General features: G+C 57.3%; 1 protein-coding gene and 1 pseudogene across 1 annotated transcript; one reads left to right on the top strand and one right to left on the bottom strand.

The window, feature by feature from the left end:
* The first annotated feature begins 788 nt into the window (after window positions 1-788).
* TTC38 (tetratricopeptide repeat domain 38) lies at window positions 789-24,622 on the top strand. Its single transcript, XM_022596855.3, has 14 exons — window positions 789-1,017; window positions 2,033-2,110; window positions 4,295-4,376; window positions 5,708-5,879; window positions 6,728-6,901; window positions 8,524-8,599; window positions 12,032-12,151; window positions 14,923-14,982; window positions 15,827-15,865; window positions 17,263-17,344; window positions 19,108-19,273; window positions 19,651-19,810; window positions 20,032-20,105; window positions 22,294-24,622. The coding sequence occupies exons 1-14, from the start codon at window positions 985-987 to the stop codon at window positions 22,385-22,387; spliced, it is 1,410 nt and encodes a 469-aa protein (XP_022452563.1). The 5' UTR covers window positions 789-984; the 3' UTR covers window positions 22,388-24,622.
* On the bottom strand, window positions 2,126-2,837 carry LOC149748100 (ATP synthase F(0) complex subunit j, mitochondrial pseudogene; annotated as a pseudogene).
* Window positions 24,623-25,086: the final 464 nt, after the last annotated feature.

Here is a 25,086-nt window from a genome sequence, read left to right on the forward strand (position 1 = left end):
GTATGACAGACTCTAGGTCCATCCACCTCATTACATATAGCTCAATTTCGTTTCTTTCTATAGCTGAGTAATATTCCATTGTATATATGTGCCACATCTTCTTTATCCATTCATCCGATGATGGGCACGCAGGAGTAAAGACACAGACCTACTGGAGAACGGACTTGAGGATATGGGGAGGGGGAAGGGTGAGCTGTGACAAAGCGAGAGAGAGGCATGGACATATATACACTACCAAATGTAAGGTAGATAGCTAGTGGGAAGCAGCCGCATAGCACAGGGAGATCAGCTCGGTGCTTTGTGACCGCCTGGAGGGGTGGGATAGGGAGGGTGGGAGGGAGGGAGACGCAAGAGGGAAGAGATATGGGAACATATGTATATGTATAACTGATTCACTTTGTTATAAAGCAGAAACTAACAAACCATTGTAAAGCAATTATACCCCAATAAAGATGTTTAAAAAAAAAAAAAAGACACTCTCCCTACCCGCCACTCCAACCTCTGCCCTGGAGAGGGTGCAGGGCAAGGCCCGACCACAGGTCAAAATGACCTCTGTGAATGTCTGCACGCGCGCGCGCGGCTTCCGAGTGGGACACTTAGAGCTTGAAAGCGACCGCTGTCCCAGGGCTCCTCTGCCTCCCAGGGGACTCTGCAGTCGCCTCCCAGAGGGTCCCCAAAGGGAGGAATCTGCCGGCCCGCCCTCTGGCCCTTCCGCCCCAGGCTCCCTGTCTGATGGGGGAGGCGGGGGCGCACACCAAAGCTGCTCGCCTCAAGCCGACTCGGGTTCCCGCAGCCCCGGAGAAGAGAGCCGGAGGGGTCCGCCCGGGGACCCGGCCCGGAGAGGTGGGTGTGTCCGAAGCGGACCAGTGAGCGAGCGGAGAGCGGGGGCCGCCCCGCCTCGCCCCCGGGACTCGACTCCCCGCCCCCAACCCGGAAGCCCGCGGCGGCGCGCGCAGCCCGCGCCCCCGACACCGACCCAGCACCATGGCCACGACCGCGCCCCTGCGCGACTGCCAGGTACGCGGAGGCCGCCCCCGCCCGGGTTCCCCGCGGCCCCACGACCCCGGGAGTGGCGGGATCAGCCCTGCCAGGGGTCCGGCGGGGACACGGACCCCGAGAGACGGGCACGCCTTCTGGGCGCACGGAAGGGACCAGAGGACCCTACTGTGACCCCCGCCTCCGGAAAATCTGCGGCGCGGGGCCCCGCCCCGCGGAGACCCCAGGTCCTCCTAAAAAGCTTAACCCCGGCGCGACACAGCGGGGACGCTGGGCGTTAGTGAGGGTCTCCCACGGGACTCGCGGGGTCAGGGAGCCTGGACCCATTTTGCACTTGAGGAAGGGGCGTTCAGAGGAGCGAGGGGACCTGCGCATAGCCACTCCGAGGAGCCGCCCGCTGGGCTGGCCGGAGTAAAGGTCATTTCTCCATACCGGGGAGTCGCCTGTCTGTGCGCCCCTGGCAAGACACCGAGAGAGCGATTACACTGAACAGTTCAGTTAGTTGGGGATGTTTCCTGAAGGTCTGAACTATCTGATAAAGTGGGGAGATGAGAGGAATTGTCTTGGTGGTTGGCACCTTGCCAGCCAGGTGGCAGGACCACCCTCCTGGTTTTGCCCTCCAGCGTTAGCCCTTCTTCTGTCCTGGCAGACCTCCCTGCCGCCTGATCATGGACTCCCCCTTACTGAGCGTCTGCTCCCTGGCAGACACTTTACAGTCACCCCATGTATCCTCCAGTGCCCCATTTCACAGCGGGGCCAGACAGGGGTCAGAGGGAGGACCTTGCCTGAGGGCACTCAGCTACTTAGAGGCCCCGGGGATTTGCGTCAGGATCTGTCCCACCCAGGGCTCAGCTCTCTCCACACTGCACCATCTGTGAAATCTGGGAGTCTGTGCCTGCCCCACAAGGACGGGTCTTATGGGAAGCCCATACCTGCAGGATGACAGGCATTAGCATCTTTGGTGCTTGGGGGTTGGGGATCGTGTGTGTTTGCTTGCAGGGCTACATGGAATAAGACCCTTTCTTGCTGTGTGTAGGCTTGGAAGGATGCCGGGCTCCCTCTCTCAACCCCAAGCAACGAGGCCTGCAGGCTGTTTGATGCCACCCTGACCCAGGTATGCCCGTGGAGTGGTGGCCCCTTCTGTAACGGTCCAGGGGGAGGTTTCTTAAATTGGTGAATGGTTTTTATTTTCATTAAAAACATTTTTTTGGGTGCATCTTACAGCTGCATTTATTCGTGCCACAAGTAAATGGTACTTCCACGCGTGCACAGTGATGCTATAGCTCCCAGCTAACACAGCTTGCTTGAGTTTACAGCCAAACCTGCCTGTCAGCTGATGTGCTCTCCAAGTAAAGCTGGTCAGGGATGACGTAAGCAGGCACGGGATGCGAAGCTTTCAAAACTTTACATCTTTATCCTGATTTTATAAGCAATGCAGCCCGTTAACCCCATTCCTGCCCGAATCTCCTGGTAAGCTTGAGTATATTAGGGCTTCCCGGGGACCTGAACGTTCTTCATAATGCTTTGAAGCATCCTTGCACAGGACCGATGGCTCAGGCCGCTCCAAAGCCCCCCAGCCAATGTCTCAGAAAGTGATGGATGCTTTTTAAACTGCATGCAGACTTGAGAAATCGACTGCAACAGAATCCATGTACCTGTACCCCCAGGGCGTGGGAACAGTTCTGCCTGCCCAGGGCATGGCTGAGAGGTCCCCCAAGTGGCAGGCGTTGGCGTGTGAGGGTGCTGAGGGTTTGGTATGGGGCTCCTCCATTTAAGGCATGGGGCCCCACTCCTGGGGCTAATCTGTGAATATACTGCTCCCACCTATGGCTGTTCTAAGACCTTCCACCGTATTACCAGTCATTTCTAACACCAGTGAAGGAGCCTATAGTCTTAGAACTAGGGGAGTCTCAGAGGTAAGGCCCAAATACTTTGCTTGACAGGTAGGGAAACTGAGGTCCAGAGAGCTGAGCTGACTTTTGCAGTGAGCTAGAGCGGCAGGATGCACCTAGGTCTAGACACACTGATGGAAAACTAGAGCTGGGCTTTTTCAAGGGCGGTGAAATCGCTACCTACTGATTCTGTCCATGCAGCATAAGGGCCAAGGAAGCCTCTAGAAACATAAGGGCCATACAAGAAACTACTGGTGAAATGCTGTCAGCTTGCCAAGGGCCTCCACTGTGTGCATTTGAGCTCTTTGTCTGTTTGTCCCCTTCCCGCAACTTCTGGCCTCTGCAGAGCACAGTTTGTTGCAGGGAAAGTTCCCCAGTGCAGCGGCAGCCACCCCACCTCTCCCCCCGCCCCTGCTGTGCGTCTGCGTCTCTGTGCCAGCTCCCTTGTGTCTTGTTAAAATACATGTGCTAATTCTGTGTAGATGTAAGTTGGACAACTGACAGGGCACATTCTAAAATCTAATGCTTTATTATGGTTTTAGGATTTTTAAAAATTAAGACCTGGGTCAGGTATTTTTCATTTAAAATGTGTTTGCTGGGACTTGCCTGGTGGTCCAGTGATTAAGAATCTGTCTCTCAATGCACGAGACGCTGGTTCAATCCCTGGTTGGGGAACTAAGATCCCACATGCCACGGGGCAACAAAGCCCACGCGCCACAAGAGAGAAGCCCGCCTGCCACAACGAAATATCCCACGTGCCACAACTAAGACCCGACACAGACAATAAATAAATAAATATTAAAAAAAAAATTGGGGGCTTCCCTGGTGGCGCAGCGGTTGAGAATCCCACACGCAGCAATGAAGTCCCAACGCAGCCAAAAATAAATAAAATAAATAAATTTATTAAAAAAAATTAGGCATTAAAAAAAAGACTAGAAACAAATACACCAAATTGTCAAAAATGATAATGAGATGAGATTAAGGATACTTTTGATCTTTTGGCTTTCATGCCTCTTCCTTTCTGTAATGAATGTTTACTGTGATTCTTTTTTAAAGGAATGAATAGGAAGTAGCAAGGTTCCTATTTTGATACCCAGTGTCAAGGCTCCTCTTGGGGCTGACGAGGCCGACACTGTGGGCAGGTCACCTGTCAGGAAGAGCCTTCCTTTAGATGTTTCTTTTTTGGAAATGGTGGCCTCACCAGCCTTAGAAAATGTGCCTTGAGTTCCATGTATTCACCCTCTTCGTATGAAATCAACCCAGTTATGTTTTCTTTGAGCCAAGGTCCAGAAAAATACCAGTGTTCTAGAAAGAAAAAAAAAAAAATCAAGGTTTAGAAACAAGCCTTCATTTACATGAACTAAAAACTCCCTGGGGACAGCTTTGTTTAACCTTTTAAATTTCAGTACGTCAAATGGACCAATGACCAGAGTCTTGGTGGCGTTGAGGGCTGCCTGTCAAAGCTCAAAGCGGCAGATCCGACCTTCGGTGAGTGATGCTTTCCCTGGGTTGAGGAGCCCCGTTTCACAAGTCCAGCCCCTCACTGTTTCCCTGACTGCAGGACTCAGCTGGGTTGGGGAGGGCAGGGCTGGTGGCAGTGACCAGGTTGGGAGGGAGGGAAGGTGATAGCCACCACTGTGCTTGGAATAACAGCTGCTCTCATAAAGATGCCAGGTTCTATAGAAGGCGTCTTTCAAACGTTCTCCTTAAGACACTGATCCCATTTCTCATATGAGGAAACTGAGATTCAGAGAGAGTAGAGAGTAAGAAATATACCCAAAGCCACCCAGCTGGTAGTTGGGGCGCTGGGATCAGACAAGGCTGTCTCAGTCTAAAGCCTGGACCCCTCGGAACACAAGAACTGGCCACTGCAGCCTATCTGGGCACTAGCGAGGCCAACCCCACAGCAGCTGTGACGGGGAGGGCCGACCTGGTGACAGGGGCTGCCATCACAGGCAAGCCATGTGCGCGGCAGGCACGCGGGCGGGGTCAGCCCAGTGCATTCTGGAACCCCAGGAGGGTGGCCCAGTGTGGGTGAGGTTCTGGGCTGGGCAGAAGGGCTGAAGATGGGAGGGCAGCAGGGACCCCCACTGTGGCCAGGTCCCAGTGAGGGCAAGGGGCGCAGAATAGGGGATGAAGGGAGCTGTCACGGGAGCCAGTGTCCAGGCGTGGGCTCAGGTTCTCCGAGCAGACCCTGGCCCCAGGTCAGAAGCAGGGGCCACATGGGTGGTCCTGGCACTGTGGTTGGGTCCTAGATCCCAAGCCTGGGCCAAAGACTGAGTTCCAAACGCCAGCAGATACCCTTCCTCTGTCAAGGTGGGGGCTGGGAAGCCCAGGTAAGACCTGGAGGCCAGCACACCTGCCAGCAAGGCTGCTACAAGGGCCACAAGGCACACCCCCATCTTCCTCGGCCCCCGAGCTCTCAGCAAATGAGAACAGCCAAGACAGGATCATGGTTTCTCTCCTCTGGGGACCAGCCCCCCGACAGCATCTACCAGCTGGCCCTTGGGAGGCCCTGTGCTGCTGGTAGTGACAGTAGCAGCTGCGAGGGAAGCAGGTGGGGCTCCAGAGGAGCCCGTAGGCAGCCCCTAACCAGTTCACCTGGTGAGGGGCGCGCAGGGGATCCACACGTTGGCCCTCCCCAGAATGCCCTCCACGTGCCTGGTGAGGAGCTGAGTTCCGGGCTGTCGGTGGGGACACACCCTACCGGCCACCTGGCTTGCCCCTCTTGGGACGCTGGGTGTTTATTTCACATGCAGGGCTGGGCTGGGCTGGGTGGGACCGTCTGAATCACCAGCTATTTCCCCACCTTTCGCCAGCCCTGGGCCACGCCATCGCTAATGGCCTCATTCTGATTGGCACCGGAAGCTCCGTGAGGCTGGACAAGGAGCTGGACCTGGCTGTGAAGACGATGGTGGAGATTTCCAAAACTCAGACCCTGACGCGGCGGGAACGGCTGCACGTGTCTGCAGTAGAGACCTTTGCCAAGGGGTGAGGGGCCTCCCTGGCCCAGGGGCTGGCGCTCCGAGGCCACACTGGGCGATGCCATGGGCTGCCCCTGCGCCGTGCGGAGGGGACCTCGGGGGGAATCTCACCCTGACTCCCGTGCCCGCCTGATTGAGAATCGCATCCTGCCTACTGCTCTGTCCTCAGCTGACTGCTGAATGAGGATGTGGTTGGTTAGGACTCCCAGGTTAGAATGCAAAGCAACTTATTGTGTTTCGTTAAATAAATTGGTTATTATTTTCATTACAAAAATAGTAGGACCACAGTACAGAAATAGATAAGAGATAGGAGAAAGAAGAAAACCCTCGCCCTTATGCTCCTGGCACTCACACACCTGTGAGCATCTGTCGTTCCCGTGGCTGTCCGTCCCCCTGTGTGTGGGAGTCCTGACCCTGGTGCCTGCCCCCAGGACAGCCCCTGTGTGTGCTTGGGCAGGAGAGATGTCCGCAGAGCTGGGTGACCTGAGCTGATGCTACAGGCGTTCTGAAGCAGTGACAGAGAGAGTTCTGTCCTGGTTTTCCTGGCAAGTGGGTGCGGATGTCAGCAGAGGGGTGGAATTCCACCTCTCAGGCTTCCTGCAGCTGGTTCACAGTCTCAGGTGAAATTGTCTTTGGTAACTTCTTAAACTAGTTTTTTTTTTTTTTTCTTGAATTAGAGAGTAAAACTGCCCACTGAAGCTTTTCAATTTTCTGAGCCACAACCTAACGTAGAGACTTACACGTATCTTTTAACCAGTTCAGTGCAGGCTGTGACACTGCAGGTAATTAAGCCTTTTCCACTCCTCGTGTGTGAACTGTGTTCAGTGTTGCTGAGAAACTTCTCTTGGCTTCCAGGAACCTTCCGAAAGCCTGTGAGCTGTGGGAACAGATTCTCCAGGACTACCCGACAGACATGTTGGCCCTGAAATTCTCCCACGATACCTATTTTTACCTGGGCTACCAGGAACAGATGAGAGATTCTGTGGCTCGAATTTATCCCTTCTGGACACCCGACATCCCCCTTAGCAGGTAGGTGCTAGCTGGAAATCACATCGTTTCTGTTGCTTAGTCTCTCTCCTCTGCCCTAAAAACATGGCAACTCTCCTGGCCCTGCCCTAAAACTAGTGAGACTACTGTTGTTATTTCCTAGTTCTTTACAGTGAAAAGGTGGGACTTCCCTGCTGACCCAGTGGTTGGAACTTCACACTTCCATTGAAGGGGGTGCGGGTTCGACCCCTGGTCGGGGAACTAAGATCCTGCAAGCCACAAAGCTCGGCCAAAAAAAAAAAAAAAGAAAAGTGAAAAGGCTTCACGTCTTCATTTGATCTTTATCCCGTCCTGGGAATGAGGTAGTACTATTATGTATCAGTCAGCACAAGATAATTTTTGCCACAGTAACAAACATCCTCTAGATCTTTTTCTCCGAAGCTTATTACAACAAAGGTTAGTTTCTCACTGTCCATCACAGGAGAACTGAGGCTCCACACCCCTGCCACTGTCGCCCTCCAGGATCCCAGCTGATGAAGTAACTGCTCTCGGGATACACCAGCTGCTAAGAGGGAAAGAGATCTCCTGGGGGACTCACAATGGCATTAGTGCTCAGAGTGAAGGGTGTGCCCTGCAGCTCCCGAGTCACTGGTCAAATCCAGTCACCCACTCACAGGGGGCCAGGAAGTGCAACTCTACTTTGGGCTGGGAGGAGAGGGAGGCCTGGAATAACCATGAACAGCCCTAGGGACCACCACACATGATCACCTCCGTTGCATTTTAGTCATAGGATCGTTGTGAAGGTCAAGTGGACTAGTAGATTGAAGAGCTGTATTAGTCAGGGTTCTCCAGAGAACAGAACCAATAGGATGTATATATCTGTATCTATATCTATACTACTTACATATATATATGGAGCGGGGTGGGGTGGGGTGGGGGGGAAGGTATTTGTTTTAAGGAATTGGCTCCTGTGACTGGGGACTGGCAAGTCTGAAATCACTGCAGTCTCTGCCTTCGTCTCCACGTGACTGTCTGTCCTTTGTGTGTGTGTCCATGTGTGTCTGTGTCCAAACCTTCCTCCTTCTCCTTTCTCTTATGAGGACATCAGTCATTGGATGTAGGGCCCACCCTAATCCAGGATGACCTCATCTTAACGTGAGCGTGATGATGATCTGCAGAGACTCTAATTCCAAGTTAGGGCATATGTTCAAACGTACCATTTTGGGGGAGACACAGTTTGACCGACACGGGTCATGTTGAGGGTTGAACGGTTCTAGTGCACTTTTTTTTTTTTTTTTTTTTAAAGGGCTTCAAATGCTTGGCTTTTTATTTATTTATTTATTTATTTATTTATTTATTTATGGCTGCGATGGGTCCCCGTCTCCACGCGAGGGCCCTCTCCAGCCGTGGCAAGCGGGGGCCACTCCTCATCGCGGTGCGCAGACCTCTCACTGCTGTGGCCTCTCCCGTTGCAGAGCACAGGCTCCGGACGCGCAGGCTCAGTGGCCATGGCTCACGGGCCCAGCCGCTCCGCGGCATGTGGGATCCTCCCAGACCAGGGCCCGAACCTGCGTCCCCTGCATTAGCAGGCAGACCGTCAACCACTGCGCCACCAGGGAAGCCCAAGTGCACTTTTTTAAAAAATAATTTTCTTCTGTTTTCAGCTACGTGAAAGGCATCTATTCTTTCGGACTGATGGAAACCAACTTCTATGATCGGGCGGAAAAGCTCGCCAAAGAGGTAAGTGGGCCCTTCCTGAGATGCCCGAGCCCTTGTGGAGTGGGGTCAGGTGGAGGAGAGCACGCCAGGCACGCTGCACCCCACCCACTCAGGACCTCGTTTCCTACCAGGAGGGCTCATGTTAACAGAGAGGGCAGCTCCCTCCCCTTTTCCCCACCCTGGGTTTGCAAAGCCGCCTTGCTCAGGAAACTCCCCACCTAGGCCATGAAGGCGAATGAGGCCCAGGGAGGTTCCGTCCACCCCTCTTGCATAGGGTCACATGGAGTGGCAGCTCTGCATGCCCCCAGCTCCGTGTCTCCAGGGCCCACAGTTTGCGCTGCTGGACCCAGACTTTGTAGGTGGGGAAGCGAGTATCAGCGTCACTTCTCCCACCTGGGACCTCACGTGTCTAAGTGTCACTGACTTCACTAAGCCTCCAGGAGCTGACAGATGAGTGATGAGTGAGGCCTGTCGCCAAAAATTCAATGAACTATCAAGTTAAGAAAAAAAAAGGGGAATTTTATTCGAGCCAAACTGAGGATTGTAACCCAGGAAGCAGATTCTCAGAAAGTTCTGAGAACTGTTCAGCCTGTTAGAACTCAAAGGTACAGTCATAGTCATCTACCTTTTGGAGACAAAGGATCGTACATCAAAATGACATCCTGATGTTTTATGTAGCGGTCACCAAGGATACATAGTCCGGATAAGCACGGATGAAGCCAGCAGCGAGTCACCACGACCCCCTACAGAGCTGGGGAAGAACGCGTTCTTTTAAGAACTTACATTGCTAGCATCAGAAAAAAGGGAAGCATTGATGTTTACGGTCCGGCAGGTACTCCCATCTCTGAGGAGCACTGATGGATGTGTAACACACGTGCGTACTGCACATCAGGGAGGGAGGGAGGAGGCCCAAACAAGCCCAGAGAGAGAACTTTATGTTTAACTTTTCTTGTCCTGCCTTAAGATATAAATTTTATTTCATCAGACTGCTTCCAGTGGGCCCTGACCTGGCGTTGGGGTCCTGCTGGCCAGCCCTTCTCTTAAGCACTGCCCCCATCCGGAGGGGGCAGCGGCCAAGGGTGCAGAACAGGGTGGGATGCTAAGCGCTTCCAGCCTGCCCGGGCCCCTCCTTCCGTGCTGGTGGAGATGGGCTGGCTGGCCCCGTGGACGTCCCTTGCTCGCAGGCCCGGGAGCCTCAGCATCTCTGGCTCTCAGAGTCCCTCTCCAGCTCCCTCTCTCGTGGGAGTGGAAACTGAGTCCCAGGGAGGGGCCGCCACGCACACGGGGGTGACAGCCACTCCTGCGCCTGGCTCAGGGCCGGCACTCAGTGTACACGCCGCTCCTGTCGGCTCGATCCTCTGCAGCAGGGCATTGAACTCTTCATTGCCCAGAGGAGGGTGACCAGGCCCAGAGAGGCCAAGGCCATGGCCACACAGCTCACAGAAGGCAGAGCCACGGTCGCCCAGGCCACCTGAGCACAGTCCTTCTTGCTGCCTGGACAGACCTGCTCCCCAGCACCCAGCCAGGGCTCTCCCCCCGAGTCTTTGCCCTAGTTGGCTCCCAGCACCCCTCCCTGGGAGACAGCCGGCACCCTCCGGGGGCCCACAGGGCCTGTGGGGTCTCTGACAACAACTCTACTTATAAAATAGAGCCCAGATTTGACAGTAGGAAGATGAGGTCTGTGCTTTAGCCCTGAGTCAGGCCGTTGAGGGGCACAGGGAGCTTCACGGCAATCTGGGTGACCAGGCGCCACCATCCAGGGGGTCAGCTGTAGGAAGGTTCCCCTGGAGACCTTGGCAGCTGGACCCTCCCTTTGGGTGCTGTCTATGTGGGCACCTGAGGGCTGGCACGATGGTTCAAGAAGTCAGAGGGTGACCAAAAGGTGCAGGTTCACACCCGCCAGGAGCAGGAAGCGGTGGCATGGGGTGCCCCACTCTGCTCCCTTCACGCCCCTTCTCCTTCAGGCGCCCACACTCTGACCCCAGCACCAGCCCACCACAGACAGTTATTGGGCAAGGCCAGGCCTCTAGGAGAGCGAGGGTGGGCTGCACAGGCTCCACTGGAGTCTGGAGAGGCCTCACGGTGGTGACGTGTGGGCCTTGTCTGCAGGCTGAACGCCCAGGGCAGGAAGAGCAAAGGGCAGCTGTCGGGCAAGGAGAGCCGCAGCGAGTTCAGGGTCACAGAGCACTTGATAGACTGAGACTTAGGGCGGAGGTGGGCGGGCCGGGTGCTGGGAGCAAAGTCTGGGGGCAGGCAGGGCCGGATCGCTCTGGCCTTGTAGACTCTGTCCCAGGGAACCTTGGGAGGGAGCCGGTCAGGAACCCCTCAGCGAGGGGGGAACTTAATCCCAGCAGGGGGATGAGAGCGGCCCTGCTGCTCTGAGCCTCTGCCTTCCGCAGCACGCTTAGCAGGTCCCTTCAGCCTGCTCAGCTGCGCCCCTGGGGTCTCCTGAAGGGTCCTGCTCCTGCAGGGTTCTGCCCCGGGCTGCCCGTCGTTCCCTACAGACGTGGCCTTTCTCTGTGTCCCCACGTGGACTGGTTGGGCCCATGCAAGTCAGGGCTGCAGCAGGGAGGTGGGGCTTGCTGGGGACCACCTGCCAGCATAGACCCCACAGCAGGTGCCAGGCCAGGGGTGAAGGTGCTGGGCTTTCCCAATTCTGCTTCTGTGAAAGGCGTGGGCGCCTGAGGTGGCAGGGCTGGGGGGACCCCGTGATCAGGTGTGGAGGACCTGGGCTCGTGTGGATGGTCCACAGGCCCGTGGTGAGCCTCAGCTTATTGCTCTGTGCCAGGATCAGTAGGCGCTCAGTAGCCATGAGCTAAACTACCCGCCGTGAGATGGGAGTCGGACCTCGTGTCCCGCCTGCCATGTCGTCACCATCAAGTCCGAGGGTCATCGGAGTGGCTCTTGTTGTTCCTAGCAGTGATACCAGAACGAGCCTGGAAAGCCACACATGTGGTCCTTGCATGTGTGTGGTCCTTGCATGTGTGCTAGTCGGGAGGGGCAGCCGAGAGCCCCTGGAGCGCACACACTCGGTGTCCGCTGGCCTCCACGGCAGTTGCGAGAGGAAGGCGACCTTACTTCTCACCACAGGGGAAACTGGGCAGCGACTCAGCTGTATGCAGGAGGCTGGGGGCCAGGGGGTTGGATGAGCCCCTGCTTTGGAGAGACCCCAGTGCCACCCAACTGTGTGGGCCCGGGCAAGTCACTTAGCCTCTCTGAACCTTAGTTTCCTCATCTGTGAAATGGGCAGTGATACCCTCTCTGGCAGCATCTGGTGTTTGGTCAATGGGCTGGTCCTTGGGGTTGTTATTTTGAGGCAGAGCCCAGGCCCCTTGCTTGCCCAGGCCCCTCGTGCCCCAGCACGGCTTGGGGACGCCTTGTCACCGGGCAGCCTGACTCACCCATGTTATCTCGACTTGTCCCCCACCCAACCCCCACACCCCCGCCACGTAGGCTTTGTCTATTAACCCAACGGACGCGTGGTCGGTGCACACCATCGCCCATATTCATGAGATGAAAGCAGAGGTCCAGGATGGATTGGAGTTCATGCAGCGCTCAGAAACCCACTGGAAGGTACGATTCGTGTCTGCCCACCTGCCTGGAAAATTCTGTTTGTTCCCCCAAGTTAAGCCGGGGATTAACGGATGGAGGTACAAGGCGTGGCTTAGTTCTGGGGAGAACTCATCTTCCACTTGGAGGCGTTTCTGTCAAGCCACCGAATCCCCTGGGAACCCCACGGCTTCCCGACATCCGCTGATGTTTTGAAGGTGTTTCTAGAACTGGTTGTGGCCTGAGGTTGTAGAAGGAATGGATGAGAAAGGTGAAACGAGAGCCCAGCAGGGGTGAAAACTGTGAGCTCACCGGCCAGCAGACTGGACACAGACCCCAGAACCACAGAGCGTCCTCAGGGAGCACGTGTTGCAGCCAGGGCTTAATGGGAGGGATGACGGCCCAGCCACTGTCGGTGGGGCTGGTGTGCGGGGCTCAGGGCCCTGGTGAGGCAGCAGCGTGGATGCCATCCAGACCCCTCAAGCCCTTCCAGGCCCTTTCCTGGGGCCTTAACACCCAGGGGCCTCCCTGCTCCCACCCCCGGCGCCCGCCTGTGCCCAGCTGCTGTGGCCCTCCCTCTGCATGCGCCTGTGGTCCTTGAGTGTGTCTCTGGCCTACAGCCTGGCTACCTGTCCAGGTGCGGTCTGCTGCTCTGCCCTTCTCTGTGCTATGGTGGGCTTCCCAGGGCACCACCGGCCAAGACAGTGAGTCTCTGCCAGGGCCTGGCACCGGGCAGCAGGTGCTCAGTGATTGAGCAAACCACGGAGAGACCAGGAACCAGGCAGGGAACAGGGGACTGGCATGGTCACCTCAGTTCCTCCCAGCAGCTCCCTGGCCTAGGACAGGCCAGCGAGAAGTAATTTACAAGAAGGCAGATCCCTGGCTTCTCCAAGAGGGGTATTAAGTAGAGCAGGCGAACTGGTGTAAGAGAACCTTTGAGAACTATAATCTCATTAGATTCACACTCAGATCTTTTTTTTTTCTTCGGCTGCGTTGGGTCTTTGTTGCTGTGTGTGGGCTTTCCTTAGTTGCAGCAAGCAGGGGCCACTCTTCGTTGCGGTGCCCAGGCTTCTCATTGCGGTGGCTTGTTGCAGAGCACAGGCTCCAGGTGCGCGGGCTTCAGTAGTTGTGGCTCGCGTGCTCCAGAGCTCAGGCTCAGTAGTTGTGGCGCACGGGCTTAGTTGCTCCGCGGTATGTGGGATCTTCCCGGACCAGGGATGGAAACCGCGTCCCTTGCATCGGCAGGCGGATTCTCAACCACTGCGCCACCAGGGAAGCCCCCAGATCTTTTTAAGGATCCCCAAACGCTGGGCATGAGCTAGGCCCTGGGTGGGGATGGGGGTACAGTGTGGGTCGGGCCCTTGTCCTCGGGCTCCCCCTGCAGGTGCTGAGTCTGGGTGGAGGGAGCGCAGAGTTGCCGGGTCCTCTGAGGGGGAGGCCGCGGAGGCGTGGCCAGGGCCAGGTCATTTGAATTCCACTTACTTCCTGCCCCCAGACTGGGATTTTCCTGGGCCTGGGTGCTTGAGGCCTGGCTCCACCCCAGGATGAGACCGTGGTCCCTCTGAGCCTCGGTTTCCTTACCTGAAAACCTGCTGCTGCAACAACTGTGAAGCCCTTGCCCCGAAGGAGTCCCCATCGGTGTTAGTCCGACTGTAACAGGCAGCCCGAGGTGGCTGGGGCCATCTCCAGCAGGCGCTCGTCCCCTGATGCCTGCACACGTCCCTGCAGTGGCTCCTGCCAGCCTCTGGCCTGGCTGCACAGCCCTGGGGTGGACGATGTGGCCTGGGGCTCCCTTTCCTCCTCCTCTAGCACCTGCCCCAGGCATTTGGCTGTGCCCCTTCCTGGGGACCCCACTAAGAGTCCCACCCAGACCTCTCTGTCCTCAAAAGGCCCGTCAAGTGGAGCGAGCAGTTCCCTAGCAGCGCATGACTGCACCATGCCAGGGGCATTCTTGGGGATGTGGAAACCCAGAGGAGGCATCCCACCCAACTGGGCTTGAGGGAGAAACAGTCAGGGAAGGCTTCCTGGAGGAGGCAACGTATGAGCTGAGTATTGCAGGGTGAGTAGGTGTTTGCTAGGCAGAGGACAGGGAGATGTAGGATCAGCTTAAGCAAAGGCGCCAAGGCCTACAGGCCTCTCCCTGTAAGGGAGAGGGGAGTTGGGTGGGTTGTCACCCTCAAATACAGATGCCAGGTAGACGTGGGCCGTGGAGGAGGCATCGTCAGTTCCTTTCCAGGAGATGGGAGGTGGTATCCAGGCAGAGAAGGAAGTGTCAGCCGCAGCCCCGTAGCCTAGTGTTCATGGTAGGGCCAAAAGCGTACCAGCTGCAGCCGTCTAGATGTCACCCCATTCCCCTTATTCTGTGGGCTCTGACAGGACCTGCAGGGAGTTTGGCCCTGGGCTCACTGATCCGTAGGGTTTTACTGGATGCATTGCACTGTTTGGACGCAGTGGGCCTCTGCAGCCGTTCGGATAGACTTATTCATTTTCTCCACTCCACACCCAAGGAAGGTGAGGCTTTGGTTCTCCTGCCTTCTCGCTCTGGGGCTAAGATGCCAGCCTGCCGCAGCCTCAGCATCCTCGGAAAATTCAGGCACGCCACTCGCCGAGGCTCAGAGCCAAAGGAGAAGACGGGGCGTGGACTCGCCGGCACAGGCCGGCCAGGGCGGGTGCCCGGGAAGCGTTTCCTGCGTTCAGAGCTGTGGCGCTCTGCATTGGCACAGAACAGGAGCTGCTTCCCGCCTCCCCCCAACAGGCTGTCAGATTTTCCCCTCATTCTCTCGTTCTTTCCCCAGGACTCTGATATGCTTGCGTGTCACAATTATTGGCACTGGGCTTTATATCTGATTGAAAAGGTAAGATGACCGGCTGTCTTATCCTATAAAGATGTCCAAGGAAAGAAATATTTTTCTACCTTTTGCTATACTTTGTATCCTGTGGAGCAGTACGGTGTGACTGCACATTTCAAAGGTGTCTTGATGCAGCAGAGCACTCATGTTTTCAAATAGCTTTTCAGGCTTAAACTACTTTAGGTATTCTGCACTGTCTGGACTTGGAAATCATGTGTATCGTGTGCCATTTGTGGAGACAGGGTAGCCCGAGCGCCTGCCGCTGTGGTGGACTGCTAGTCTCCCACCTCACGGATGTAGCTGAATGAACCATGGGACCCTCCGAATGCTTTGCCCCAGTGGCAGTGAGGGTGTGGGGACACCCTTGACCCCAGTGATTCCACCACTGGGTCCCATTTATAAGGGTTTGTCTTACAGTTTATCATAGAGAAAATCTAGAAGCTCCCTAAATGTCCAAAGAGAAATGCTTGGAAGGTGAGGACCCTGTAATGACAGGCAGAAGGCAGTGATACAGTGTCTCCAAGAAAGCAGTGAACCCAACTGGGCAGTAAGGAAAATAAAGGGAAAAACAATCCTAGAAGAAACACATGAAAAAGCCGGCAGCCGCTTGACAAGCGCTTCATAGGAAGAATAATGCTTTCGCAGAAAGGGCTCCCTTAGCAGCAGGAGCTGCTGCTGTGTCTTCTACACGGGGGAGCGAAGGGCTGGGGCAGAGGTGGGTTCCTCTCCTCCCATCCTGAGACCCACCACGGCTGTGGGGCGGGGACTTTGTCGAGGTCATTTGCAATTCATGTCTCAGCATCACATTTCACCTCCTCCACGTGTTAATGCCGGAACTTCATTTTTCCAGGGCGAATACGAGGCCGCATTGACCATTTATGATGACCACGTAAGTCCACGCTTGCACACGATTCGGTTTACTGCGGCAATTTACCCTTCCGTCTCTAACAGATCTTTGAGCCAATCAGTGTTACCCCAGGCAGACCCACAGCTGGAGCGAGAGCACAGCTCTTGTGTAAGACCTCCCGGCATCGATTCTCTCGCAGAGCCCAGAGCGGTGTCGAAACCCAGAACGGGATTTGACTCTGCCCGTGGGCGTTGGTTGATTGCACATCTCATTTGGTCATCTCTGAAATCTCAGGCTTCCTTCCAGTCATTTTATTTTATTTTATTTTAAAATGTATTTGTATGTTCTTTTTTAAAAGAAGACCTTTCTTTTTAAAAGAAAGGTCTTCGTTGTTGTGTGCAGGCTTTCTCTAGTTGCAGCGAGTGGGGGCTACTCTTCATTGCGGTGCGCGGGCTTCTCATTGCGGTGGCTGCTCTTGTTGCGGAGCACAGGCTCTAGGCACGTGGGCTTCAGTAGTTGTGGTTCGCAGGCTCTAGAGCGCAGGCTCAGTAGTTGTGGCGCACGGGCTTAGTTGCTCCGCGGCATGCGGGATCTTCCTGGACCAGGGATCGAACCCATGTCCCCTGCATTGGCAGGTGGATTCTTAATCACTGAGCCACCAGGGAAGCCCCCCAGGAATTTTTTTTTTCTGTAGTAAAATATACATACCATATTTTACCATTTTAACCAGTTTTGAGTGTATGGTTCTGTAGCGTTAAGTATATTCACGTGGCTGTGCAGCCATCACCACCATCCATTTCTGGAACTTTTTCATCTTTCCAAACTGAAACTCCTGGCCTACTAAACACTAACTCCCTATTCCCCCTCCCTCCACCCCCTAGGTATGTTTAAGAGGGAAAAAAAAAAGCCTAACTTGCAACTGCTGGGGACCCCACCATGGGCTTAATAGCAAAGCCTGGGGTCACAAAAATGCTTGTAATTTGAGGATCTAAACCCCAGAGAAAAACACTCAGTAAAGTTTCCTATAAATCATCCTCTCGAGTTGTCGGGATTTCGTAGTAAAGAGTGAAGGGTGACAAGAGCTGTGTGCCGTGAGACGTAGACCAGACGAATGTGGAATCGTGGTCGGGAGAGATGATTCTCTGCCGTCATAGACCAGGGCTGGGGGCAGGAGGTGACAGGTGCAAGGGCCCGGCAGGTGCTCCCCCAGGTGCCAGTGCGGTAGGCTCTTTCTCAGGTCTGTCCATTGTCCCTTGGGCAGCTGGAGCGGTCCAGGCCCTCGGAGAGGGGAATGGCCCTGAGAGTTGGGGTGGAGGGGACACTGGTGGTGGCTCCTGTTGGCTGAGGGCTGGCTCTGCCCAGGCCCTACGCACAGCCCAGAGGGGTGGGCTCTGGCCGTCCCTGCAGCGCCTCATCCCCTTCCTGCTCTTGTCTTCCAGATCCTCCCCAGCCTGCGGGGCAGTGGCGCAATGCTGGACGTGGTGGACAGCTGCTCCATGCTCTACCGGCTGCAGATGGAAGGTACCCAGTCTGGGCCTTCTCCTCTGGCTCTTCTCCTCCCACCCGACGAGGGGACGGTGCCACGGCCTGGGCTCAGGCTGGCAGGAGCTCATTAGCGAGTTTCTCCAGGGCCTGCTCCCGGTCCCAGGACGGCGCGGCTTCGGGTACCAGCCCTGAGGCTGCCTTCCAGCTGGCCTGAGGCCAGTGGACCAGGCCACTGCTGCCCTTTCTCCCAGTTCCCTCCGCTTCTCTGTGTGCGGGCCTCAGGCTCCGAATCCTGCTGGCACCTGCCGTTCCCACAGCCTACCTGCCAGGCCTGCATGGCGCGGGTGGCGCCTGGCCACCTGTCTTTGGGTGCCACCTCAGTTTCTCAACTCCCTGGGATTTCAGAGGGAGGGTTTTCCCAACTGTGTCATGCAGTGCTCTTCAGGGAGCCTGGGTGGGGTTGCCCATAGCCCTGAGGGCTACGGAAGGCTTATGGCCAACCACTGGGGTACCAGATAGCTCTCCGCTCTCCCCCAGGCTCAGCAGAGCCAAACCTGTACCCACTGTAGGTCCTGGGTCAGTGGGGATGAGGCCCGGGCAGGACTGGCTGTTTCCGGGGACTCTGGGAAGGCTTCCTAGAGGAGGTGAAATGTGAGCCATGGAAGGGAACGTAGGGTTTTGCTGGGTGGCAACGGGACAGGATGTTACAGGTGGGAAGCAGCCTATCTGAAGCCCCCAGGACACAGAAGCCAGTGGCCTGTTATGGGGATGAGTGACGGAGTGTGGGGTCCGTGCGCTCAGAGGAGCAGAGGAGGCTGAGAGCTGCGGAGGGAGGGTGAAGAGTGTGGCTTTCATCTGGGTCTGCGGGGAGCCCGCGGGGCAGGGCTGGCCAGGCTCTGTCCAGCAGGGGGGCTGAGCCAGGGGAGGCTGGGCTGGAGGCCGGGGCATCCGTGAGGAGCTGGGAGAACAGTGAGGAGCTCTCACGGCCGTCCAGGTGATAAGACCTGGACACCAGAACCCAGGCTGGTGGAGGCCTGTGTCTCTGTCCGGCCAAAACCATCGGAACTCGGTGCGGGGGGGGGCGGGCCTGGGGGCAGTTGAGTCCTGTTGACCCTTCGCCTGTGGAGGCGCAGCCTGGGCCCCCCTGAATTTGCCGGAGGAGGGGCCCAGCCTGGAGGCTGGGAGGCACGGTGTGGGTGCCTCAGGGCCGGTGGAGGGAAGAGGAAGGCCACTTGCGCCCTCAGCACGCAGAGTGGAAACTTCAGAGCCGCGTCCAACTGACAGGCGGAGAAATGGAAGTCAAGGGCAACAACAAGGTCACGGGAGGAGCCCTCTAGGAGCAGTAGGAAAACTCGGGTAAAACTTGCAGGAGCGGGAGGGACAGGAGGCGGGAGGCGGTGGTGGAGAGCGGAGCAGAGGGACTGTCCAGAGCTGGAGATCGGGACCCAAAGGCCGAAGGCTGCTTTCTGTGAATTCCGCTGTGCTGTGCTGTGTCAGGTGCCTGCCCAGTGAGAGCCACGGGAAGAAGTTTTAAAGTGGTTTGGGGTTTGTCAAAGGGTCCAGAGACCTCATTTAATACCCTTCCATAGCTTTTTTTTTTTTTTGCTTTCTACCTTACCCGTCTGCCGCTTTTATGATTAAACAAAGTTAATATAAACCGGCCCCCAAAGCCTAAGCCCGAGGCCAGACACCGCCTGCCAGCGTCACCCGGCCTCCTCACCTGGAGCCACCCGTGGGTGCCAGAGGCCCGTGCGCACAGCGCTCATGCCAGGCCTGCGGGTGTCCTCCCGTGTCCCCAGGGGTGTCTGTGGGTGAGCGGTGGCAAGATGTCCTGTCCGTGACCCAGAAGCACAGCCGAGACCACATCCTTCTCTTCAACGATGCGCACTTGCTGATGGCGTCCCTGGGCGCTGGGGACTCCCGGACCACGCAGGAGCTGCTGACCACCCTGCGGGATGCCAGCGAGTACGTGGAGGGCCCGGGGCCACCGGGAGGACCCCCGCCCTGCTGAGAGGGCCCTGGGGGGCTGCTCATGCCGCCCCTGCATTGCCCTGCGAGGGCGGCACTGCTACTCCCACCTTACAGATGAGCAAACCAAGGCCAGGTGTGGGGCATCCGCCCAAGGCCACGTCGCAGTTGAACTGAGTTTAGAGCCCAGTTCTCTCCCCTCCCTGGCGGCTTGTCCTCTGTCAGGTCACCTGATCAAAGCACCTACTGTGTCAGGCACGGAGCCAGGGATGCTGGGCTGAGGAAGAGACAGCCCCCTCCTCAGGTGCCTGAGTGGGGGGGGGGGGCAGCACGAGGCCCTGCAGGACACTGGGGGCACCCTCTTGGGCTGGCAGGTCCCCGGGGGAGAACCACCAGCACCTCCTGGCCCGCGATGTGGGGCTGCCCTTGTGCCAGGCCCTGGTGGAGGCCCAGAGCGGGAACTCCGATGGCGTGGTGGAACTGCTCCTGCCCATCCGCCACCGGATTGTCCAGATCGGAGGCAGCAATGCCCAGGTGAGCCAGCAGCTGCGGCGCGAGGGCCAGTCCGGGAGCCCCTGTGCCCCACGGCCTCTGTCTCCGCGGTGTTGGTGCCCACAGTGTGGGAGAGTCCTTGTCGTTCACATCCCCCAGTAAGCTTGTCGCTGAGAACAGGCCAGCCTGCAGCGGGGAGGAGGCAGGCATCCCTATACCTCGTCCCACGTCACAGAGCCTCACGTGCCCACTTGACCTTTCAGAGAGACATCTTCAACCAGTTACTGATTCACGCGGCCTTAAACTGCTCGTCCGGCATCCACAAGAACGTGGCCCGGTGAGTTCCTCGTTCTGGTCCCAAAGCCCAGCTGGGAAGGACCCTGAGCACAGCGCCCTCTCACTCGGGGGTCTCCCCACAGGTTTCCAGGTGCCCAGAGGCTCCCACCTCCCTTGGCCCGAGGTGGTGCCCACCTCTGAGGCAGAGATGCAAGGCTACGTGGGTGCCTGGCTCTCCCCCTGTGAGCGTCTTCAACTTGACCAAAGGATCTGGCCACCTCCACCCCCAGGCCCCCCCTCCTGCCCTCCCAGCCCACTCCTCATTTCTGGCCACAGTGAGCTGCAGTTACTCTTTCAGGCCCCTGGGCCTTTGCACGTGCCACACCCTCTGTCTGGGACATCCTTTCTTCTCTTGCACCTGCCGACGCCTACCGATCCTTTGGGTCTCAGCTCACATTCTCCTACCTGTGCTGGGTGCTGGGGGCGGGGGGGGGAGTGGTGGGCAGGAGACCCAGGCCCAGGCTGCATGGAGCTTACCTCTCCTGTGGGAACTGACACGAGGCAACCAATGCCACAAATATGTGTAAAACTGCCACGAGGGCGGGAGTATTGCCCAAGACGCTGTGATGAGTGGGCGGGGGTTGGGAGGGAGGGTGCCTGGTGGAGGTGACACTCTCAGGGAGGCCTGAAACCAAGCGAGTTTAACCAGGCCAGGGGTGATCTGGTTAGGAGGAGGGGTGTGGCTGGAGGATTGGGGGTGTCAGGGTAGGGGCACCCCAAGAAGAAAGCTCTACCCGTGAAGCCAGCCATCGCTGGCAGCCTTCGCTGTCCCACACCCCATTCACCTCGACCTGCACCAGCCCCTATGCTCCTGGGGGGAGATGTGGCCCCCCCCATCCCTTAGGTCCTCCTGGAACGCCGAGGGGAAAGAGGGGAGCCAAGGGGTGCCGGGTGGGCAGGAGGGGTGTCGTGAGGCCCAGCGAAGCTGCCACTGCAAGTCCAGGCTGCACCGTGGGGCCCAGGAGGCCCTTGCAGGGCGCTTGAGGTTAGAGGTCAGGTGGAAAGCACCAGTGTCCAAGCACAGGCACGGGCGGCCCACGGTGGGCAGGGCCCGGCTGCCCCGACGACCGTTCCAAAGCGAGCAGTGCAGGTGCTGGTGAAACAGGTGTGGACGCTGTGTCACACCTGAGTCTGGATGGACACGCTGGAAATGGTCAAACCCTGGAGCACCCTGGATACATGCCCCTCGCTGTCCCCCTCCGTGGCCACGTGCAAAACCGCACGCATTTCTCTAGTGGTGGAGCCGCTTGGGGAGCTCCAGGCCTGGTGTGGTGCCTCTGGCAGCTGGGCAGGGAGGGTGGGGCCCCTTGGACGGAGAGGAGGGTGCAGGCTTGAGCGGGGGAGCTGGGGCCAGCACACGGGCGGGGTGACGAGGTCCACGCTGGGGGGCGGAGGGTGCAGTAGGGGGTCTGCCCCTGAAGTGCGAGGGGAGCCTGCTGCTTCGGGGTGACAGGCACGCCCCCTCCTGGTGCCCTCCTGCCATCCTCACACGGCTCAGCTCCCCTCCCGTCCAAGGTGGAAACCCTCGGCCCCCTGCCATGGTGTCCCTGCCCCAAGTGCCAGGCCCCGGCCCCTTAACCGCACCCTCGGCGCACAGAATCGCTGTTGTCAATTGTTTGGGGTCTTTGCCTTAAATGATTCTCTCTTTGTTGAAAGTTCGGTTTTTCCCACACCGTCTCTTATGCCACTCGCTTTCCTGGAACATCCTCAGGCGTGGCTCTCCCCCCCATCCCCACAGTCGTGCTCTACCCTCTGGTCCCAGCATTCCGTATGGCGGGAGGATGGGCCCCAAGTTCCTGGGGCAGACGAGGCCACGGGGATGTGCTCACCCTGAAATTTTCTGCACTCGGGCATCGCTGGGAGCATTGTCAGGATGCTCTTTGAACACCGGATGTCCTGGGCCAGTGCGAGCACGCGGGGCTCTGGAGTCCACGCTTTCTCATCCTCACATCTCCGCCCACCTTCCCTCTGTCCCCACCCCTGATGTCCTGCCTCTGGGTCTTTGTCCCTCTAGTCCCCTCTGCCATTATGCCGTCCCCTCCCTCCACCGCTTGGGAAGGGGAGCATCTTGCTCTCTGCCACTTCGGCCCCAGCCCGTGCTGCCTGTGTCCTGCCTTTGGGGTGGAGGGACCATCCGCCCCCCCACATTCTAGGAGGTTCCAACACAGAGCCTGTCTCTGTTTCCCCAGGAGCCTTCTGATGGAGCGAGATGCCTTGAAGCCCAACTCCCCACTGACTGCGAGGCTCATCCGCAGGGCGGCCACCGTCCACCTCCTGCAGTGAGGCAGCCTGGCCGCCTGCCCCGCGGAGCCTCCCGGGCCATCAGACCAGCTGCCACACTGGCTTCGCAGGGTTACAAGTAGCTGGAGCCTGTTGATTAGGCCTGTAAAGCGCAAAGCCCTGTAACCAGCAGCGTTACGGGAAGAGGGGACAGAAATCAACTTTCAACATGATTCTGAATCTTCTAATCCTCGTTAAGGGCCAGGGTGCAGTTCTAAGCAGTCAGAGCTGAGGTGCGGACTGCTGTTGCACTTGCCTTGCAAATTGTATTTTCCCAGGGGACCCTTATACCTTCTGGTCAGTCAGGGGTCGGAAGGGTTGGTGCTGGGCTCAGCTGGGGGAGGGGAGTCTCCTACGCAGACCCTGGGGGCACCCCTCCCCCCCAGCCTAGGCTGCCCCTGGGATAAACCCCTTCATTCTGTCTTCCTCCCTGTATTCCAGGCAGGTTCTGTTGTCCGACCTTTTGGGTGAGAGTACCAATGGGGGGGAATGACTTGCCCAGGGTCACAGCTAGCGGAGGCCCTGCTGACATTCACCCCAGGCCCCTGTGCTTCCTGGGAGAGGGACCCCCATCTTGCTGCCTGCGGCCTCGGCCCTTCTGCTGTCTCTGCAGAGATGTCCTCAAGCTTCTCCCTGGGCTTTGGTGGTGCTGGTTTGGGCTTGTTTTCTCTTTATTCTAAGCTGCCCTTCGTAAAGGGGCCTTGGGTACCTGGTTTCGTCAGTCATGCTTTAATCATAGGAATGCACACTCACTGAGCTGGTGGTGTGCTATCTGGGGTGTGAGAATCGAGCTCAGAGGTTGCCTTGCTATGGCAAAAACCAAAGCATTGTGATGTGGCTTGAACAAGATCTGAGCCAGTTTTATAAATGCTGCCTCGGTCTCCTTCCCCATCAGTAACCTGGCCCTGACGCCCCCCCCCCCCCCCCCCCCGCACGCTGCAGGTCTCGGGAGAACGTGCCGACTCGGCCGTGCCATGAGGGGCGATCCCAGCCCATAGATGTTTCTCAGGTTCCTTCAGTGCAAACTGAAATTAGCTAGAGACTCACGGGGGCAGGTCTCCTGGGAGACAGCAGACACCTGCAAATTGACTAGACAAATTCCTGGGATTAAAATAAATTAGTTAATCGGTTCCTTTGACTAACTGTTGCTGGGTGGGCATCTTCTATTTGTCAGGCCTGGGCTGGGTCCTGGGGAGACAGGCTTCTCCTTGAACTTGGGTGTGGGGCTGGGCAGTGAGTCAAGAACAGATTAATTACAATGGGATTTCAAGAGAGGGGCTGTTAATCCCCAGGAGCTAGGGACACAACCCAAGGGAGAGCCTGCCTTCCTATGCTGAGCTGTCCCCTCCTGCCAGTTCCCCTGACAGAGCCTGCCCACGCCGCGTCTGCCCTCCCCGCTCCTGGTTCCAAGCAAGACACAACTTGGCCAGGGAAGCAGGAACCCTGGTCCCTCCTCCAGGAAGGCCTCTGCTCTCCCACTGCAGGCTGGTGCCCCACAGCCCTTGCTATTGCACCTTTCTCCCCAGCTGTGACCTCCTCAGATCAGGGACAGCATCTGTGTCCCCGCATCACCCAGCACAGAGCCTGCACTGACTACCTGTCAGTGAACGCATGACTGGTGAACGATCCCTTGAATGAGTGCATTAAAAAATGAAGCAGAATCTACTGGGGAAAGGAAGAAACGAATCTACAGTGCGTAGGCCATTGATAGAAGAGAGGAGGAGGCCAAGAGAAGAGATGGATGAAGATATAGCAGCAACAACTTCTTAACAATTGGTGTGTTTATTAAGCACGTAGTATGTGCTGACGTGATACAGGGGGAAGAGCATCGGGAGTGGGTGTTTGGGGACCCTCGCCCCCAGCAGACACCCACAGGGCTGTGGGGACCTGACACCTGGGCCAACAGCCCTCACGTCTAGGACCCTCTGGGCTCCTGCCGCGGTGGCCCTGTAGTCGTGAGTCAGGCAAACCTGGGTCTTGGGACCATGGATTGAGCACAGGCCACACCAACCTGGCCGCTGTCTTCAGGAGGCCCTGGCAGGCCGAGGGAAGCGTGGAGCTCCCGGGCCAGTGGCCCCAACAAAGGCAGCCTGCTGGAAGCTGAGCGGGACCCAGAGAGGCCGCTGGGGGGACAATCCGACCAGGACCCTCCTTCAAGCCCCTCTCTCCTTCCAGGCCAGCAGCCAGGGCCATTCCTGGACTTCCCTGTTTCTCAAGCTAATAAATTCTTTTTCTGAAGCCAACTTGAAGCTGGTTTTCTGTAACTTGCAACACAAAGGCTCTTGACCAATACCTGCAGCTGGGATTCGCACCTGGGTCTGTCCGGCCCCATCTTTCTTCTCCACTTAAGCAGGATCCTGAGTAGATGGTGGAGCTCAGAAAGGAGCCATGGACAGAGGCTCAGGGAGGAGAGGGGGGAGACTAGCACATCAGAATGCAGTGGAGGCGGAGGCAAAGAGCGAGGCTGAAGGCTGCAGAGGGAGCCCCCAGATAGAAACGAGGTGTCAGGGATGCCAGGACTAAGCCTAAAGGGGTTGCAGAGGGCAGGCCGTGCTCAGGCCCTAGACAGGTTCTCCTGGTCCAGGGGTTATAAACTAGGATGTCTGGTCACCCAGAGCCCCCCCGGGCGCTCCCCGGGGCAAGGACGGGTCTTCTTAAGCTATTAAGAACTGACCCGTAACGCTTTACAAAGCAGGTAGATG

Source organism: Delphinapterus leucas, chromosome 11 (assembly GCF_059928025.1).
Source record: "Delphinapterus leucas isolate spDelLeu-1000000601 "Yukka" chromosome 11, BTC_Dleu_Yukka2, whole genome shotgun sequence".
Lineage (NCBI taxonomy): Eukaryota > Metazoa > Chordata > Mammalia > Artiodactyla > Monodontidae > Delphinapterus > Delphinapterus leucas.

Bases quoted from the DNA above. Each gene is read 5' to 3' on its own strand.
- TTC38 (XM_022596855.3), top strand. From the start codon at position 985: ATGGCCACGACCGCGCCCCTGCGCGACTGCCAG. The intron at 2,111-4,294 runs GTATGCCCGTGG...TTTAAATTTCAG, and splicing joins TTGATGCCACCCTGACCCAG to TACGTCAAATGGACCAATGA. The intron at 6,902-8,523 runs GTAGGTGCTAGC...TTCTGTTTTCAG, and splicing joins CCCGACATCCCCCTTAGCAG to CTACGTGAAAGGCATCTATT.